This window comes from Nannobrachium achirus, assembly GCF_963921795.1.
Source record: "Nannobrachium achirus genome assembly, chromosome: 18".
Lineage (NCBI taxonomy): Eukaryota > Metazoa > Chordata > Actinopteri > Myctophiformes > Myctophidae > Nannobrachium > Nannobrachium achirus.
Window position 1 is genome coordinate 49,676,678 of NC_137825.1, and position 20,657 is coordinate 49,697,334.

Consider the following 20,657-nt stretch of genomic DNA (forward strand, 5'->3'; position numbering starts at 1 on the left):
CAGAACTTGAGAAATTAGACATTTGCCTGGGACCCAAACTAGTGAAAACAGCAGATCTACAAGCTCACAACACGTCGCGAAACATTTGTGATTTATGGAATTCCTTCGATTTTTCTTTGATGTCTTCGTGAAATTACTGAAAACAATCACTGAATTTTGTTTTTAATTCATGAAAAGAAATTGCTTTTTTGGGGAATGTTTATTAAAAATATTTTTGAAATAATAATAATTAAAAACAAATTGTAGGAAACAAAAAGATAAAGGACCCATAAAAATGTGTCCGTGACCCACAAATGGCTCCTTAAGCTTGCAGTGAGCTTGTAGATCTGCTCTACTTCGGTGCGCGCCACCAACGTATGACGTAGCATAAATGAATAAGCGCTGGAATGGTGTGTTGAAGAAATTGCAGCTGTTTGAATTACCCCTAAAAGCATGGAATCGTAATCTATTTTTTTTCTTTTGCGGATCAACAAAATCCTGTTGCACAGCATTACAACGAAAGTGGTAAAGAAAAAAAAAGAAGAAAAAAAAAGGGTGTCTATACTGTGCATACATTATTAATATTCACAGGTGACAAAGCAAAAAGAAGGGGAGAAAACAAAACTATTTACCATCGATAAGTCTACAATGTATTTTGTTCTTTGGCTAAATGAATTTGACTCTTTATCATACGATTCATATCTCTGGACTGCATTCAGTGTGAATTCAGTGTGATGACGTTTTTAACTGTGCACGTGTTTTCATAATGTCCTTATTACTTAGCTTTAACCATGTCCTATTTCTTTTTCCTACCCATTTCAAATATGTTTTTCATTTATATATATAATTCTCTTAGGAACTCAACGTAAATGTATTTCTCTTTTAAAGCTAAACTCTTTTTTTTTATGTGACCCCATCATCAGCTAACCTGGTGCATGCATCATTAAACCACTGTATTCACAACAAGACAAGAGGTCGTTCTCTCTACATTCAAAGATCATTGTTGAAGTTATTGCTATTGCTTTCCGCGCGTCGCGCTTTCGCGTACGACTCTAATGGAGGTATGAGTGCTTTCTTGTCCGCGGCTAATCCCGCCGGGATCTTTTCAGTGTCCTATCAGGTGAGGCCCATCATCCCTTATTCGAGCTACAAAATGGAGGGGATGGGGGATCTGCATCGGCGCAGTTGTCCTGGAGTCTCGTAGGTTTCGAAGGGCGCGCTAGTGATGGGAGCTAGGCGCAGGGACGACCCGGCCATTCCCGATATGTTATTCAAGCTGCGAGATTTCTCATAGCCGGTCGCTTCAGGGGGTGGGGGTTGGCGTGGGGGGGCGAGAGTTAAACATTGGATTGAGCCGTGGGATTAAGGTTTATTTTTGTATATATATATTTTTTTGGTGTACAGTTATGATTGTGTATCATGTCCAAAATGAAGTAAAAGAAAAAGGTTTGTACGTTTCAATGACCATATTGAGGTTGATTGAGTGTTTAAATGGTGGGTTACATAGTATTGAAACATGAACATGAGCGAGTCATCAGATGGTGTTCAAATTAAAAGGCGTATGTCGGAGAATAGAACAATTTGGGGGTAAAAAAAAAAAAAAAAAATTGAATGTTTGTAAAATCATAACAAGACATTTAAAGGACAGACAAGGACAGACACATAGAGACAAAAGACAGGACAGGACAAAACAAGAAAATGCGAGTTATGATTTATGTCATTCATTTCTTTTCTTCTTCTCAGAAACAGAAAGGCAAACGGTTTTCAACATATCGAGGGACTTTAACACCCAAGACGGCCAAGTTGAATAAAGCACCCGACATTTTTACAATATAAACGGAGACAAATGCTTAAGGTATGTGCAGGTGTTTTAGACAACAACGTGGCCAGAAGCATACAGTATTAGACAGCACAGTAGCAAAATACACCATATTTAGATCTGACTGACACGTGTTGACCAAATGAAGGTTGATAGGTGATGACGTTTTTTTGTTGTTTTTTTCATTTACTTTCATTTAAAAATTGTCTTCAATTTGAGTTGATTTCATGTACTTCTACAAACATGCAAAGTTCAAGTGGAGATAGAGCAACAACTTTTTGGGACAACTTCATATGGCCAACACGAAAACAACCTCCCTGTCACATTCAACATCACTTCCAGTTGCCGGGTAAATCACATCCCTGTAATGGAGATCAGTTCACTGTTGTGTATACAGTGGGGAACGACACACAATCAAACAGGCTGCTTCCATGGCAAGATCCTGCTCTGCAAGGGATCCTGAAGCTACTTGTACATAAATGACGCATAACGTCACTGTCGGGCAGAAACCTCGTATCTCCAAGTTTCAAATGTGTAAATCTTTTCGCAAAGTAGAGCTCTGCTTCACCATACAAGGCTGTTGCACAAAAGTAGTGAAAACAGCAGATCTACAAGCACACAACGCCTCGCGGTGCGAGGCGTTGTGTGCTTGTAGATCGGCTGTTTTCACTAGTTTAAATCATTTTTAAAATGATAAATGCAAAACAAACGGTTTTGGACATACAGGGTTTCCACCCGACAACGACGATAAGAGCAGTGGTGTAAAGTAACTAAGTCCATTTACTTAAGTAATGTGCTTACTTAAGATTTCTAATATTTGTTCTTATAATTTTACCCCACTACATCTCGGATCCAAATATTGCACTTTTACTCCACTACAAGTATTTGGAAACCGTAAGTTTACAAAACATACATTATCCACTTAAGCCCTAAATACATTTTGGGCATTTGAAAATAGCTAGATCTGCTATTTTCTGAAGATGTTTATACATTTGAAAACTTGAAATGGGACATTCTGCATAACGACTACTCTAAACTACCGACTACTAGTACATAGTTGACCCAAGTCAATTTTGAATTCTACTTGTAACAGAGCATTTCTACACTGCAATATTTGATACTTTTACTTAAGTAAAATACTTGAGTACTTTTTCCACCTCTGCATAAGAGGACATAATACACTAACCGGTTATACCTATGTGTCATTTCCCTCTGTATATTTAAGTACGTAACACACGGGACAAAAGCATGCAAACGTTGAACTCCCCCCCTCCCCCTGTGTCGGTGGCCAGAGGTTGTAGGTGCCATGTTGAAGTGCTGTTGAGTCAAGTGTAGTAGGAAACCAACCTGACTCCGCCAGATGGTGGCGGTACTGAGTTGACTTGCGAACTCAATGCTGCCACCATCTGGCGGAGTCGGGTTAGTAGGAAACGCCATTGGTAGGTAGTATATTTGCTGCCCTAACAATGGCGGAACCAAGCAAGAATGGGTGGAGCAGCGCGGCGCGTGTCAGCCACTTAACCCTCTGGTCTCAGTGTGAGCAACTGTACTTGGATTGCCTTTTTTTCCCTGTCTACTCAACACCAGTGGTTTTCAACCAGTGGTCCGGGGACCACCAGTGGTCCTTGAGGGGGTTCCAGGTGGTCCCCAGCTAAATGATGGAGAGTTGGTAAACAAATGGGCCCTTATGGATCTTTAACTCTTGAGAGACCCTTACGAGTCCATTTAGTTTCATTTATGCTCTCATGAGTTAAATTATCGTTAAACACCTGCGTTACTTCATTTACAAGACGTCTGCGCGGTTAGAGAATGCGGGAGAATTGTTATTTCGGTTGACCCGTCATCTCTCCTATGGCACCACATGAATGCAGCATGGAATTGTGGACAAAATCTTATACGGCGACAGCAAAATAGTTTTGGGTCTGAGAGGCTAAATGTCGTCAAATGGCGGTCCGTGGCTCAAATGCTGAATAAATAATGGACCTTGATATCAAAAAGGTTGAAAACCACTGCTCGACGAATGTCCCCCAACAGAATAGGGATTCCAGTGGTTGACAATGCGTTAAAGCAGATCTAATTGAATTGAATCTATCGCAACGACTGCTGAATCACGGAGTCACAGAGTGTATTCGCGGCCCAAACTCCAACCATCTTTTAAGGAACACGGTCACAGACAGACGACAACAAAACAACACCAATTAGTACAATATAAGATGACCTTTGCGCCTTCTCGCTGAAATGGAAAACTAGGAGCTTCCCTAAGGCGACGTTGCGGTGCACGCGGTGGCGGGGCGGTGACAACTGGACCACTGTACATTAAACGTCACCATAAATAAAGGTCCTCTCTTTTTTTTTTTGCTCTGACTGGCTCAGGCACATTAGTCCTGTTGGCAACTCTGTGAAATATTGATGAAGACATTTTCTGTTCTTTTCCGCGTGGAAGCAGCACACCACAATAAACCTTTTCTACGACACTGCGTTGGACAAGCCGAGCTTTTGTTCCCTGGTGTTCGACTACAGTAGTTTCGCCATTCAGAGAAAACCTGAATATTCCTATGTCACGTTAACCCATTTAGGCCTAGAATTATTGAATGCTTTAACTATTGAAAAATGGCAGATATACAAGCTCACAGCGTGGCACCGAGTGCCGCACTGCAAGCTTGTAGATCTGCTATTTTTGAAAAAGTCGTGAAAATGTGTGCAAATCTTCGAATATATGTATTTTTAAAGTGAACGTTTGTAACTCAAATTTTGCTTCTGGGGGTGGTCCCTGGAACCAGATATATTTGAGATGGGGGTCCGTGGCCAAATAAATATCAGTTTGGGGGTCCTTCACATGAAAAGGTTTGAGAACCACTGACATAGTAGTCTCTCAAGAACAGACTAACTGAGCTCCAGTTAAGTGAAAAGGACCTTTTCTTTGATGATGGCTGGCCAGATTGCTGACATGTAGAAACATAGGTTTTTCAAAAAACCTTAGTAGGATTCAAAAGACACTTATAGAATCGGGTCAAAATTCTAATTTTCACAATTTTTCAAAAATAGCAGATCTACAAGCTCGCAGCGCGGCACTCTGTGCCGCGCTGTGAGCTTGTATATCTGCTATTTTTCAACAGTTAAAGCATAAAATAATGATACACAATAATACCCGTTCTAAATGGGTTAATCTATTTTATTATGTCGCCGTCCTGTGCTATCGGAATACCATATTCCGATTGGTCAATCGAGGCACAGTTGCGGTCTCTTATTTCCTGATAGCGGATGGCCAGCCGCTCTCAATAACGCCACTATCGGAGCAAAGCTTGTAAGCTAATATAATCATTTTGAATCAATATTCCATGTCAAATCATTGATTTTGTTCATAAGTAGCCATGTAATAAGTGGCATAATGCACAGCGAGGAAGTCGTTATCGGAAAATGAATCCCTTCTGGGCGAAGCAGGACCTCTGCTATGTATCAATCATTTTTGTACTGTACTGTACTGTACATTATCCCTTATACAGCATACCGTTGCTGTCAGCCGGGAACCTTGTATGTCCAAAACCATTCCTTTTTTATTATTATTATTATTAGCTTGAATTTAAATCGATCTGCAAGCTCACAAAGTTGTGATATTGTGGATCTGCGTGCGTTTTTCACCACTTTGTATTAGGGCATTCATTTACGAAGAAAACATCGAAGGTTTAACCTACCTTAGCCTAGAATTATCTAATGCTTTAACTTTTGAAACATAGCAGACTTGCACAAAATGTTCATGATTTTTCAAAAATAGCAGATCTACAAGCTTGTATATCTCCTATTTTTTAATAGTTGAAGCATAAAATAAGGGTTAAAGTGGTTCAAATCTAAAGTGACATAGATTCGCGTTCAGGTCTATATTGGAGATACAAGGTTTCTGGCCCGGCAGCGACGATATAAATCCCCCCACAAGACAGAAGGGATGCTCAGGTCCGCACTTAACCCAGCCATATTATTCATTATTCAATAGCCGATCATGTAGAACGGCTATTTTTGGCCCAGATATTTAGTTTAGAGTGAAGACAGGATGCGGGGCCTATCCGGTCTACTAAGTAGACAATAGGGTTTAAGTGGTTAAGGGTATAAATATGTTTCTTTGAAACGCTCTAATCGCCGTTTTAAGATATTTACCGTTAGTGACAAACAGTGTAGCAACATAGGGTAGGACCGCAATGATTCACATACTCCTTGAGCATATTTTACAATACTTTCCTATGTGTATTTAATATAGTCATTTCATTTATATTTACAACGGTGTGAATCAAAAGGGCTATTTAATATACTGACATTTCACTTTGAGAAAGCTCAGTCAAAGAGGTGGTGCTATAGTTTTGTAGTTTCTTCTGTTTTGTATGTGTCTATGGAGTTAAAATTACTCTAATTATTATTAGAGTCTAATAGACCCCCAGGCGTGGTTATAATCTGCAAATACATCTTCCCTGTTTATGTTTGGTTTCTTCCTGAAAGCCTGAAAGCCTCTGGGTCAAAATACACCGCTTTAATGACATCATAAAATCATCCCCTCCCCTTTTTTTTTTTTTTACCATACAGCAACACTGTGGGTGTGGCTTACTTCAGATGGGTCACCACCCACCTGACAACCAGGTATATTTAATCATTTTAACACTTTCTCTACCTTTTTGAAAAGAAATCTTCCTCCAAGTATAATCATAATTCCTGATGATCATGTTGTACGGCACCCTGTCTTAAATAAATTAACATGCTACTTTACTGTTAATCTGACCTAAGTGTCAACTACTGCAGTAAATTCAGCTTTTAATCTGGTTTGAACTGGCAAGGCCTTATAGACATTCACATTAGAAAGCTGGCAGAGTGTTGATAATGTAAATGACCTTTAAACAGTTTCGAGGTCTAAATGGCTGTACAATGAACAATCTTCTTAAGCACCAACACTTCAGCACTTTGGGCTCGGAAAGGATGGCCCAAACGGTTCCAATAATTCAATACAGTGTTGTTTTCCTAACTGTTTCTCCCTAATGTTCCCGCAGCTCATTTGAGGGTAATTGAAAAGTTACAAGTTACTCTCAGCTGATGGAATCAATACCGTCTCCGACTTGGATTAATTGTCGCCAATGTTCTTTGCCAGCTTTTTGGTTCCCTTTCAGCACTGTAGTCCGAGCGTTTCGTGCACAAATCGTGCACTTTATGATAGAAGCATGACATTCGGCACACAGTTAGAACATGCCATATGGAACATTTTTGGCTATAGGGCCATCGCAGATTTCCCTTGGGAAACTTGTAGGAGCCAATCAAAGTTGGTGTCTCATAGACTTTACTATACAGTAAATTAATACAAAAAATAAATATGCTTTAAGTAGCATGTGAGGGGTCAAACTAGTTTTTTTTTTCCGGAATTCTGAATCCAATGCAAGCATTTGTTTTGTACGACAAACATTCCTTTCCGGAATACAGCCCCCACAAAACTGTGAAAAGTGACGACTCGTCACTAAACCCTAGTTTTATGGGGTCCGTTTTTAGCCCAAGGAATGTTTTTCGTGCAAAACAAATGCTTGCATTGGATTCAGAATTATGACAAACCCCAAGTTTGACCCCTCACATGCTACATAAAGCATATTTATTGTTTGTATTATTATAGTAAAGTCTATGAGACGTCAACTTTGATTGGCTCCCACAAGTTTCCCAAGACAAATCGGTGATGTCCCTATAGCCAAAAATGTTCCACATGGCATGTTCTAACTGTGTGCCAAATGTCATGCTTCTATCATAAAGTGCACGATTCCATCAACATACTGCCCGAAACGCCTGGACTACTGAGAGTATTGAGGATTTGTTGTGCGCGCTACCTTTGACTAATGACGAAGAATAGCCCTCTGGGTTTGAGGTATGCATCAAAACTTTGCAGCGCTCAAAAAGCAGGGCCGGGGATAACCCTTCTATCAAGCTTACACAAACATAGCTTTGTTATACTACCCGGCGTTCATGGGGGGCCCGCAGTGAATCCTTGTACCCGGGGCCCCGAATTTGGTGTGACGCCCCTGTTCACATGATGGCCATTTTGCTCTCGCGTCACCGGTTCTAGGGGCTGGAAGAGGAAGCCCTCCGAGTGTGACACGAGAAGAAAATGGTTTCATCTGAAGACCAATCCAAAATAAAATTCTTAAGAGAGCATCAATCTGGCTTAGGTTACTTGATTTTAATTTGATTGTTATTTGACTATATTGTCCATTTGGGAGAATAGCAGATCTACAAGCACACAGCGCCTCGCGGTGCAGTGTTGATTTCGTCGACTAAGACTAAGACAAAAAATGATTGTCGACTGCTGTTTTTTTCACTGACGAAAACTAAATAAAAACGAAATAAAAACTGAGCTGTGATGACTAAAACCAAGACTAAATATATTGACAATTTCGTCAACAAAATAAAAACTAGACTAAAACGTTAGGGAGTGACTAGTGGAGGAGAAAGTAATTTTATGTTTGGTTGCTCTCAGGTGTTGCTCTCTATGGTGTTGCGCTCTATAAGCTCACAACGCGTCGCGCTGCGACACATTGTGAGCTTGTAGATCGGCTATTTTCAGCACGCAACCAAGTGTAAAATCAGTCATTACGATGCCATCAAGGGCTGCCAAAATGCATTTTTAGTTGACTAAATCAACTGTAGATTTAGTCAACTAAAATCTTAAGATATTTAGTCGACTATAATTAGAAAAAACAAAAACTTTTCAGTTGATTAAATTATGACTAAAACTAAATTACATTTTATTCAAAAGACTATGACTAAAACAAAATCAAAATTTGCTGTCAAAAAGAACACTGTCGCGGTGCGAGGCGTTGTGTGCTTATAGATCGATCGGCTATTTTCCTCCTCTGTATTTGACATACTAGGGAGCACTGAGCAGCCAGAGTGCAGCGCTCGGGGAGGCCCTGTTACTTTTAACATGTACGTCCCTTTATATCCTAAATGAGGGCCTTATTAGTGCTTAAAGTGTGTAAGTATGGATTCTCATTGACACTGTCGAACATACTGTACAAACAATTTGCAACATGTCAAGTGGAACACGTACGAGAAAGACATCACATAGAAGTTAAGCTGATGAAGCTGATGAACATCAAATGAGAGGAAGATGATTGTCATCGGGCATTTAAATGGTATGTTTGGTCAGCTACAGCATAGCCAAACATCATCATAAATCATAAATTTGTGCAGCTCTATGTGGCAGCCTGGATTCAAACCTGGGTCTCCCGCGTGGGACACCGACCGCTCAGCCAAAGCTGGATCCCCGCTTGCCCAAGGGAGATATTATAAGGCTTATGGTTTTGCAGACAGTACTACTCTGCAATATGCACAGTCAATTCACAAGTGCTGATTTGACGCTGAAAGTATAAAAATGGCACCCAGGTGAATTGTTACACCTCGAAGTGTTAAATGAACACTCTGGACATTACTGCGTGAATAGTCACAGTTCTTAAAGCTACACTCTGTGACTTACTTTAAAGAATAACGTTACTTTAACCAATTTGTATTGTACAGCATGTCAACACATCTGCGGTGGTTGGAGAGGTACTCTCCCTGTTAGGCTGTATGCACAGCAGCCATATTGGAATGAAATTGGGCAGCTTCCTTGCTTCCTTCACGGGTGTTTTTCCTACTGGATCTGAGCAGAGAGGCCCCGTTTTGGCCAATAAACCGTCGCTTTTGACGACGGAGACGCTGTGAGGGTCGACTGAGCCGACTGCAGCGCAGTTCGAGTTGCGTCCTGATAGAGACAGAATAGTAAATAATGTTTTGGCGAGAGCGTTTTGACTACTGGCCAATCACAGCGCTCCAACACACACCTAGCTTATCCCAAGGTAGAACTTCAGTTTTCATCTGCCTTTTCAGAGATATCGTATATATATCGCGATACAATGAGGGAGCCTTATAAAAAATCCTGTTGAATTGTCAATAGAGATTCATTGCAGAATTCATTTAAACCTGCATTTTGCTCTAAATCAGTAGTTCTCAAATTTTAAAATGTCATTGTCTCCCCTTAACTCTGACAGTATACAAATGAAACCAAATGGACCCGTAAGGGTCCATTTGGTTTCATTTGTATGCTGTCAGAGTTACATACTTGTAAGGGTCAATTTAGACCTCCCGAAAGGAACCCAAAGAGTCCCTACATTGAGGACCACTGGTCTAAATACTCTGTTACTCCATTTTATTTTAGTTTTTGTTACCTTGTAGGTACCAACATGAAAAAGAATCGTGATAAGATTGTGTATCGTGATAACGCTTGTAAAAACATCATGATATTGCATTTTTCCATATCACCCACCCCTAGCCTGGCCTGGAATCGTACCCGCGACAACCCGGGGCTCTGGTTCCCCAGGCGAGCTCACTAAGCACTCAGCTATGGCCGTCTCCTCTCCTCAGATCCGGTAGGAATAGCCCACTCGCCCACACTGGTGTCGGACAGGACACCTACAGTACTGGTTGACAATGTCAACAAGAGTTATTCAATGCAGACGAGTCCAGACGAGGCTACCGAGGCTCTCCGTTGGGACAGACGTTACACAGCACAGGCCGTAGCTTTAAGCGACAGAGCCTGCTGCGGAGATAACACAAATACTGTACCGAAAACCAGACTTATTAGATGAGCCACCGCAGCCTACGAGAGGAGTCTGCTCGCTGTGAAGCAGCGAACATCGCCAGAAGGCTCGGGGCGTCGAGCAAAAGTGCGCACTGGGATTCCCCATCAGGGAAACCAAGTAATAAGTCTCCCCTGTCAAACCGTGGTTGATGTTGACATAATATTACCAACCTAAATTCACACTTAATTTACACTCTGGAGGGTGTACGTACCTACCTACTGTCAGACTTTAGTTACATTTGCACTGCACTGGCGGCCTGGGAATGGGATGGAGAATGAGTGTTAATCACAGAGGGGATGAATGGTCTGAGGGGAACACACGCATGCACGCACGCACGCACGCACGCACGCACGCACGCACGACACACACACACACACACACACACACACACACACACACACACACACACACACGCACACACGCACACACACACACACACACACACACACACACACACACACACACACACACACACACACTGGGGGACTGAGAAACCACAAATATTCTGGCCAGATTTGTCACCAAGAAGAACATTACACGTTCTGGAAAATGTGCAGGTCTGATGACGGAGACGCGAGACTAGAGTTTGAAAATACTTCTGCGTTTTAGTGCTTTAAGGTCTTTACAGACCGGGGGCGAATTAGCGAATTGCGAATTTGCAAATAATTTGCTTTTTCTTTAAAAGTGGCTGTTATATATTCGCTCTTCTTTCGAATTTAGCAAATGTTCGCGGGCGAACTCCTCTCTCTCTCTATCAAAGCAAGCTCACTCTATGCTATTTAAAGAGAGAGAGAAAGAGATCATGGTCGAGGGACCATCCCTGCATCCCTGCATTGAGCGCGAGGGGAACCGAGTTTCTCCTTCTGCGTTTCATCTCGTCTGTGTGGCTGCTTGCTAGTATTGCCGTCAGTGGTGGAAAACGTACGCTACTCGAATGTCTTACTGGTAAAAGTATGGTTTATGTATGTTTTATTATAGGCTCATTTATATCTGCAAAAAGACCAATGTCTTAAAATAAATAGTTGGGTATTAAATACAATATAGGATCTGAAATGTAGTGGAGTAGAAGGAAATTACTGGAAATCGGGCTCAAGTACAAAGTACAGTACAGTACTCAAGTAAATGTACTTTTTAGTTACTTTTACACCACTGCTGCTGCTACGAGCTGCCTGTCTGCGGGGGAACGGTGAACCCGTGAACCCGTGTTGTCCTCTCTGCTGTGATGTGATGCGTTGTGTGAGCCAGCCCCAAACAATGCGCACAACAGATACGTTTATTTAATTTGGCAAATATTATACGGCAAATTCTTCGCATTTTCAGGTCGCTTTTTCGCGACACTTCGCTAATTCGCCAGTATGTAAAGACCTTTACTGTAGGCTGTGTTGTCAAAGACTTCGGTGCAGGAATCGCTGACTCCGTCCGGATGCTATTCTCGAAAACCAGAAGGTTACGGTGTCATACTGTATCATATTCGTACATGAGATAGGCAACTTGTTGAAGACGCCGCAAGCTCCGATTACACGAGATCTAATGATCGACTCTGGACCACAACAGAATCCACACTGTTCGACTACATGCCTGGGACCTCTTATAGAGGGCAAACAACCCAATGTTATCGTGTATGTTCTTGTTCATTATATATAAGTTATTAGATATTTCATAAATGTACCTAGACTATGCATTGTTTCTAGAGATGGGATTTATGCTCTTTGAAGTGCGCTGGATCTCTGGGATCCGTTACTTTCGAAGAGCCGTTCAAAAGAATGGCACATTTTACATACTAGTTACTTTGTAGATTTGGATTATAATTACAAATCACTTCAACCACACATTTCGGCCCATGTATACATTTCCACCATTTGAAAATAGCAGATCTACAAGCTCACAAGTGAGCTTGTAGATCTGCCATTTTCACATGATTTTTCCATGTTCTATTCATTGGAAAACCTGTGAAATGTTACATTCTGCATAATGAGTACTTTCTACTATTGGTACTTTAAATACATTTTGATACCAATACTTTGGTACTTTTACTCAAGTGCATTTCAATTTCGAACTTCTACGTGTGGCAGAGTATATTTCCACATTGCAGTATTGATACTTTTACTTAAAAAAGTATTTACCCTCCCTCATCAAAAAAAGGAACGGCTCCCTGCGAACCGGATCCCATCGTTCATTTCACCGTTCAAAATATTCGATTCGTTCGCGAACGTCCCATCTCTAATTTTTTCTAATCCGAATTTTGGTAAAAGATCTGGCCATGGTTGACATATTTGCGGAGTGTTGCGATGAAGAGACACTGTGAAACGTACGTTGGTATCGACTGTAAACACAGGTTAGTACATGCATGCACATGGAAAACACACACACACACACACACACACACACACACACACACACACACACACACACACACACACACACACACACACACACACACACACACACACACACACACACACACACACACCCTCCAGGAAACAACATGGGCTACTAATGCTGCGTTCAGATGGGCTCAGGCAAGCGGTAGACGGCAAACCGGAAGTCATTTTAGTGGACGGGAGTAGAACGGCAAACGGTACAGTAGTCCGGCAGTCGAAACCGGTGACGGTAAACGGCAGACGTGCCGTTCAAAGTTAAATTAATTTATCTTTTTACCGTGGTACAGGACGGAATCTGGAACCGGATGTTACGTATCTCCATCTCACGGGACAAATTCGAGCAGAGCGCCAACACACACAGAACACACATCAGCCAGCACTAGCAGAGAGAGCAGCATGGAGCCACCTCAACCACCGCAGCGCGCGTTTTCATTTTGCGCGAGCTTAATGTTGCCGTACCGTTCCGTCGGGCATATTTTGTTCTACCTTGCCGTACCGTCCAGCAGGTGGTGCCGTTTGCCGTCTACCGCTTGCCTGAGCCCATCTGAACGCAGCATTAGACAGGCACAATGAAGCATGATGATGATGATGACAATTGTTGATATGATGAGAAACATACTTACAAAAAACAAAGGCCCTAAAATATCCCAAAAGCGGGTTAATAGAAGTGTATTTATTCCAGTTATCCAGCCCTTGAATATAATCTGCTGCTTCTTTTTGCGCCCAACTAGATGTCTCTGCACCAGGGGTGTCGCACCAAATTCTGGGCCCTGGGTACCAAGGATTCACTCACATTTTGTGCTTTAACTGTTGAAAAATAGCAGATATACAAGCTCAAAGAGCTTGTAGATCTGCTATTTTGGGAAAATCCTGAAAATTTGTGTCTTTGAATATTTCCAAATCCTTCTAAGGTTTTTTGAAAAACCTATGTTTCTATGTCAGTGGTTCTCAAACCTTTTCATGTGAAGGACCCCCAAAATGATATGTATTTGGCCACGGACCTCCATCCACATATTTAGTTCCAAGAACCCCCCAGAAGCGTAATTTGAGTTGCAAATGTTCCCCCCCAGTGACGCCCCTTGCTCTGCACCATACGCCGGATTGAAAACGGAATAAACAAAGGTGCACGCCTGCCTTTCATTGAAAATGAAGATGGACTGTACTGTATATGTTACAGTATGTTCAAGAAACCAGTAAAAGTTGTCAAGGAGCACTCGTTTTGACGTTCACCACACACTAATCACCACCAGATGGCGACGTCAGCCACTGGATAAGAGAGTTACGTCACGCTTTGAACTCGCCGCAGACCGGAAGTGTTTACTCTTTATTTACTAGCCTAGCCTAGCCTAGCCTAGCCTAGCCTAGCCTAGCCTAGCCTAGCCTAGCCTAGCCTAGCCATTAGCTCCATTGTAGTCACTTGGACAGGGCGTTTAACGTGCGCTTGCCCAGGCCTTACGGCCTGGGCATAAATATAACGATTGCATTCACCACGGCTTCGTAACTCGCGCGGCGCTCCGCCGGCCGCGCGGCCCTGGCCCGCTCTTCGCGGCCACTCGCGCCTGCGGCGCTCGGGGGCGAAGAGCAGGACCAAGGTCCGCTGGCCTTCGCGCCGCTTGGGGCTTCGTGGACCCAGGGGGGCCTCGTAACTCGTTTGGGCTTCGTGGATACAGGGGGGCTTCGGTAGCCGCTCGCAGTGTCGTGGACAATAGAGCGGCGCACCGCCTGGAATACGTTGTTGTGGCGACCGCTTGCTCCGCCCCGTGCCGCATCACGAGTGCTCCGCGTCTCGAATGTGCTGGTTCTCTTATATCCGGTGACATATATACCGCATGATACTACCGTGATGTGATTTATATAAAGTCTGGTGTGGTCATGATAAAATGGCCTCAGTGAAATTGTAATTCTTGTGGGCATGCATAATGATATGCATAATAAGTCAACGCCTACAATCCATAACATGTGTTGGACTGATTTAGGTCCTGAAACCTAGAGGGAGCATCCTGAACCAGTGAGACTTCCGGCCTTCCACCACTAGGGATGCAACTAACGATTATTTTCATTATCGATTGACAGGTCGATTATTTAAACGATTAATCGGATTATGGCATTTATTTAGCTATAACCTTATACGGTACATTAGATTGTAGTTTTCTTGTACATTAAAGATGAATAATTCATTCAAAAATACATAATTTATTCCATTTTGCTCAGCCGCTGATTAGGTTTCTAATAAAATACACAAAATAAATATTTTTTTCTGACTGCATATACTGATTAAAGAATAGCTACACATTTGTCAGGCTAAAGGGTAACAGTATTTCTCTTTTTAAATATGCAATTTAAAAAGAAATATTCAAGTCATATTGTTGTTCTTACCCTATATTCCTGCACGGTATTAATAAAAATTTCCAGACGATTGTCGATTCGATGATTATGATTACTAAATTAGTTGGCAACTAACCGAATAATCGATTCGATTGCGATTAAACGAGTCATCGTTGCAGCCCTACCCACCACAGCAAGTGCGTGGTCTGGCATATTTAACCCATTGACTAGGACTCACCGTCCATTCAACACTGCTGCTGACCATTCAAAAAAAAAGAAGGAAAAAAAGAGAGAGATAGATAGAGAGAGAGAGAGAGAGAGAGAGAGAGAGAGAGAGAGAGAGAGAGACTGGTCTTTCTGCTGATAAACCCACTATCAGATTCCCTGCTGTTGATTCTGTTTGTATTAAGAACAGACCTTTGAATTTCGTCCATAAATCAATCCCTTCTCCGGGGACTATTTTCAGCAAGTCTTGTCCAATCTGCATGCATTAAAGTCATGAATGACATGTAGCTCTTATATTAAAATACATATAGACCCCAATGGCCATGTCACACTGATGGCATGTAGTAGTTCTTAAAGGACAACTTTGTTGTTTTTTTTACAACAAGGGTTCAGGGTTAGATAGTCATTAGAGAAAAGAAAAGATGAGTGTTAAAATGTTTTCATTTACTTCTTTCTAGCGTTTTAGTGATTTTAATGATTTTGATTTGCATGCATGCCCCCAGGTTGGGAGCATGCATGCCCCCAGGTTGGGTCTTCTGATTATGAAGCCCATACCCAAGATGCACCGCAATCTTTCAGGGCAGATGTGACTTATGGGGGCTGGTGTAAATAGTAAATTGCCGGCTTATTGTGTTTAAAAAATCATATTTAGCCTCTTGTAAACATGCCCCCACCCACTGAAATCAAACTACTAAAATCCCTAAAAAAAAAAATAGAAAGCAGTAAATGAAAACATTTTAACACTAATCTTTTGTTTTCTCTAATTACAAACTAAAATATGAACCCTAAAGTGAAAAAAATGAAAACTAAAGTTGTCATTTGAAAGAGATGCAACCATTAGCATGCATTAATGAACCAACTATGACAAGATAAATGCCGATAAAATGTTAACTGTGTTGAATAACTACCCTCAAGTATAAGTTACACCACACCGAAATGAATGGAATTGAGTGGCCTCCACAGAAATCAAACAAGCCAATGTATGCTCTATGGAAATGGACATCAGTAAGACTGGGAATAATAATGAATGAGCTAAACATGCCAGAACAACTGGTATCTATTCCAATGTTTTGCTGGTAATTTCCTTCCCTCCTATGATTCCAATTCGTCAAAGAAGGACAAGGGATGAAGGTGGAACTGAAAGTAGAGAGAACTATCTGCACAGAAAAACTCAAGAGACAACCAAATACACAAAACAAAACAAAGAGTTAAACACAACATCATTCTGGATAAATTGCACATAAATGAAAAAGAATGAAAAGAGGACCACGTTTAACACGACCATAAACAACACTGACACGGGAAACCCACTTCACAGACGACACAGAGAGAGAGACACAGTGTCAGAATACAAAGGACAGACATTAATACGGCACGTACAGAAAAAGGAAGGGGAAAAAATAGGCACTCGTAAACATAAAAACAGACACAAAGAACAAAACAGAGAGAGAGAGAGAGAGACAGAGAGAGAGAGAGAGAGAGAGAGAGAGAGAGAGAGAGAGAGAGAGGATCCAGAAATAGAGGGATAGTTCCCAAAGAGAAAGAGCTTATTGAACAACGTCTAAAGAGTGATAGAGAGCGGACAATCAGAGGGGCTAATTGACTGCTTGACCTTATACTGAGCCATGCATATTTTTTTCAGTTGTTGCGTAAGAGGTCAAAAAGGGACAAAAATCAAAGCGTGGAGACGGATCACAAGTTGGCGACAGACTTCTTAAGCATGTATCTACAAAACGAAAATCAAAAAAAGAAGAAGAAGCATACAAGAACCACTGTTTCGGACAATAGGAGATTCCCTCTTTAAAAAGACAAGAACAAGCTGTTCAGCCCCGGAACACTGATGTGACTATATACCGAGTCACATCCGCACTGGCTGACAGAAAGCCTAGTGTTGCTCATGGTAGCGTCTCGTTTAAGAACTGCATGCCATCAGTGTGACATGGTCAAGGGGTGTCGCACCAAATTCTGGGCCCTGGGCACAAGGATTCACTGAGTTGTTTTGTGCTTTAACTTTTGAAAAACAGCAGATATACAAGCTCACGGCTGCGAGCTTGTAGATCTGCTATTTTTTGAAAATTCGTGAAAATGTCTTTGAAGGTTTTTTTTTCTTTTTTTTTTTAAACCTATGTTTCTATGTCAGTGGTGCTCAAACTTTTTCATGTGAAGGACCCCCAAAATGATATGTATTTGGCCCACGGACCCTCATCTCAAAATATTTAGTTCCTGGGACCCCGCAGAAGCAATATTTGAGTTACAAATGTTCGCTTTAAAAATACATATATTCAAAGATTTGCACACATTTTCACGACTTTTCAAAAATAGCAGATCTGCTATTTTCAATAGATAAAGTATAAAATCATTAAGGCCCCTCCACCTTGGGCCCTAGTAACTCAGTCCCCCCCCCCCCCCCCCCCCCTTGTGACGCCCCTGGACATGGCTATTGGGGTCTATATGTATTAATATAAGTGCACTGAATGGTCTTTGTTGGACTATATTGGGAATGCATTGATAGGCAAAAGACAATGGACCCACTGTTGAGTGTTGAATAATCGGTTTCAAGAAAAGGATGAGAAAAGATCCGATTCATCTTGTTTACTGCAAGCAACTATCGGCCCTCTGTCAAACACCCGAGACAGTGGAAACGACTACGGCGCTCCCAAAAAACGAACTTCTATTTTATTTTAAAGAGGGACTTTTTTCTGGCACTCAAAAGAATCAGCTCAAAGAATTAATTATTAAGGGAACATTTTGTTCCCTTCATTTCACTTTGAGCAGTATATTATTGTCTACGTATATAAGAAAGAACCGTTGAAACAGAAAACTGAAGGAATATCAAGGATCTCTGATGTGTGTAGGGGCTTGGACAGCTCAATGCTTGCTTACCTTAAGGCAGCATATCGAAGTCTGTTTTCAATCAAGTCTGTCATTGAGTCTGTCTGTCTGTCTGGTCAGTCTGTCTGGTCAGTTAGTGTGTACGCGTGCTTCAGCCACCAAGTGCAGTTTCGTGAAAAGAAATGTTACTATTTTGGACTTTACATCGAGGTCCGCACGGTACAAAATACAGTACATAAAGTCTCGACCTTTGAACCACACTAGGCACTGGAAACACATTCAGTTACAAGATCAGGGGGAATAGCACTCTCAGTTCCAGACCCATAGCACGCCCACAATCCCACACAAACTGGAAGCCAGCTTTGTAATGTTTTTGTTTTTGTTCGCCCGTCAAATAGGGACCGACTTGGCTCAGTGAGAGCCAGCAGCGGCGGCTGCAAAATGTGCTCTTTGTCTGGGCGCGGTATGTGTCATATAGTGTACTATCCAGTGACCTTTAACAGCTCGCTGCCGACCCCAGTGACCTTACAACCCCATTGTTCTATACGCTGCATTCAGTGTCGCGGCCGACCGTGTCAAGCAAGGCAGGCCAACCGATCCATAGAAAGCCCTAGATATGTACATGTTAGGTACGCAGAGTCTTGTGCACGTTCGGCACCATATTCCGGATAGTGCTTTTAGCTCCAATGTTTTTTTTACAGAAAATATCCACAAGTTTCCAGTGCCCCATGAGCCCTTGGGCATCACTTCCCGTTCCTCTTAGCTGTTAGCCCTAGCCTGGGACGGCTTCCAATTTCGGGCTTTTGATCCTGTCGGGATCAAAACCAAAATCGGAAACAGTTTTAACCCCTACTTGCGCATGCGCTAACTACTTGCGCATGCGCTACTGGGTTGAAACTGTTTCCGATTTGGTGTTTCCTGCCAAAGTGTAGTCCGTTTTGAATACAAAATGACGTAGGAGCCAATCCGGTCTAGACCGGATCAAACGGCCTGTTTAGTAAACGAAGACCAGGCTTTCCCCCAGCGGAAAGCCTGGTGATGCGAGGCTATGTTAGCCCCTCTTGTGCTGACTGGTTGCTGCTGTGACACCTGAATCTCTGCATGGTGATTACTTGGTGCTCGTTAAGTGATTTGAATCAGCTGTGTGGAGGAAGTGAAGCCCACATTAATTAACACATACCCTTATCCCCAGTAAGTTTCAGCTTAAAACAATATTCAACGATGACTTAAGTTGGTCGGCGCATGACAACATGTACATATCACATCAAGCACTGCGATATAAAACTTTTTTTTCCCCTTTTTTTTTTTAATCGATTGACATATTTTCGGAACGTCACCAGGGGTTTAGGTCAGCGAGGTCGTAAGAGAGCGACACGGAAAAAAAAGTAACAACAACAACAACAACACAATGAAAATAAAATACACCAAAGGAAACCAAAAATAAGCCACGTCACGACGTAACGACGAACACAACACTCAGACGGCATTGAGGAGGGAGGACAGGGACACGGTGTAATATAAGGAACACGTAAGAATGAATATAAGCCCACATACAAACGCGTGATATGACACAACCTGAAGGGAGAAAACAACAACACAACAGGCACAATCAGACAACAACAGGAACCTCCACTGTTCTCCTCTTCGCTGCTTTTGTTTTTGCTGTCGTTTTGTCATTATTAGTTATGAATTCATCATCAACGGGGGGTGTCACACCATATTCTGGGCCCTGGTAGTACGTTAACTATTGAAAAATAGCAGATATACAAGCTCACAGCGCTGCGAGGTCGTAGATCTGCTATTTCTTTTTTTTTTAATCGTGAAAATGTGTGCAAATCTTTGAATGTTTCAAATCCTTCTAAGGTTTTTGGAAAAACCTATGTTTCTATGTCAGTGGTGCTCAAAGCTTTCCATGTGAAGGACCCCCACAATGATATGTATTTGGCCACGGACCCCCTTCTCAAAATATTTAGTTCCAGGGACCCCCCAGAAGCGAAATTTGAGTTACAAATTGAGTTACAAAAAAAATACATATATTCAAAGATTTGCGCACATTTTCACAACTTTTCAAAAATAGCAGATCTACAAGCTCACAGCGCGGCACTCGGTGCCGCGCTGTGAGCTTGTATATCTGCTATTTTTCAATAGCTAAAGTATAAAATAATTAAGGCCCCCCTCCACCCTAGCCCCTGGATGTCAACACAGGACACTCACAGCAAACCGCGCAAGCTCTTATGTGCGCGCGTGCTCACGCACACACACACCGCTGCGTCGGTTGACCGTTGTGCATTAAGCGGCCTGAACCGGCCCACAAGGGCGCACTCGAGAAAATGCGGCTTGAAGTGCCTGCTCAGTAAAATCGTCAGTCAGGTAATGTCTTAATACAGCTCTGGGCGCACCCTTACGGGTCCATTTGGTTACATTTGCACAATCTCAGAGCTACATTCGACACTCAGTATTTTG

General features: G+C 42.1%; 1 protein-coding gene across 3 annotated transcripts in view; it reads right to left on the bottom strand.

Annotated features, from left to right (window-relative positions):
* Positions 1–1,125: 1,125 nt before the first annotated feature.
* The window catches only part of LOC308303301 (voltage-gated potassium channel KCNC1-like), a gene marked incomplete at both ends in the record, with an annotated part of 104,369 nt that continues 84,837 nt past the window's right edge, over positions 1,126–20,657 (bottom strand). Inside the window, 2 exons of one of the 3 annotated variants that reach the window (XM_080747640.1) lie at positions 1,126–1,280; positions 10,889–10,909. In XM_080747640.1, coding sequence (XP_080603766.1) covers positions 1,126–1,280; positions 10,889–10,909 — 176 coding nt within the window. Of the gene's footprint in view, positions 1,281–10,888; positions 10,910–19,748; positions 19,770–20,657 lie in introns of all 3 variants that reach the window. The other 2 variants (XM_080747639.1, XM_080747641.1) reach the window with 2 other exon arrangements.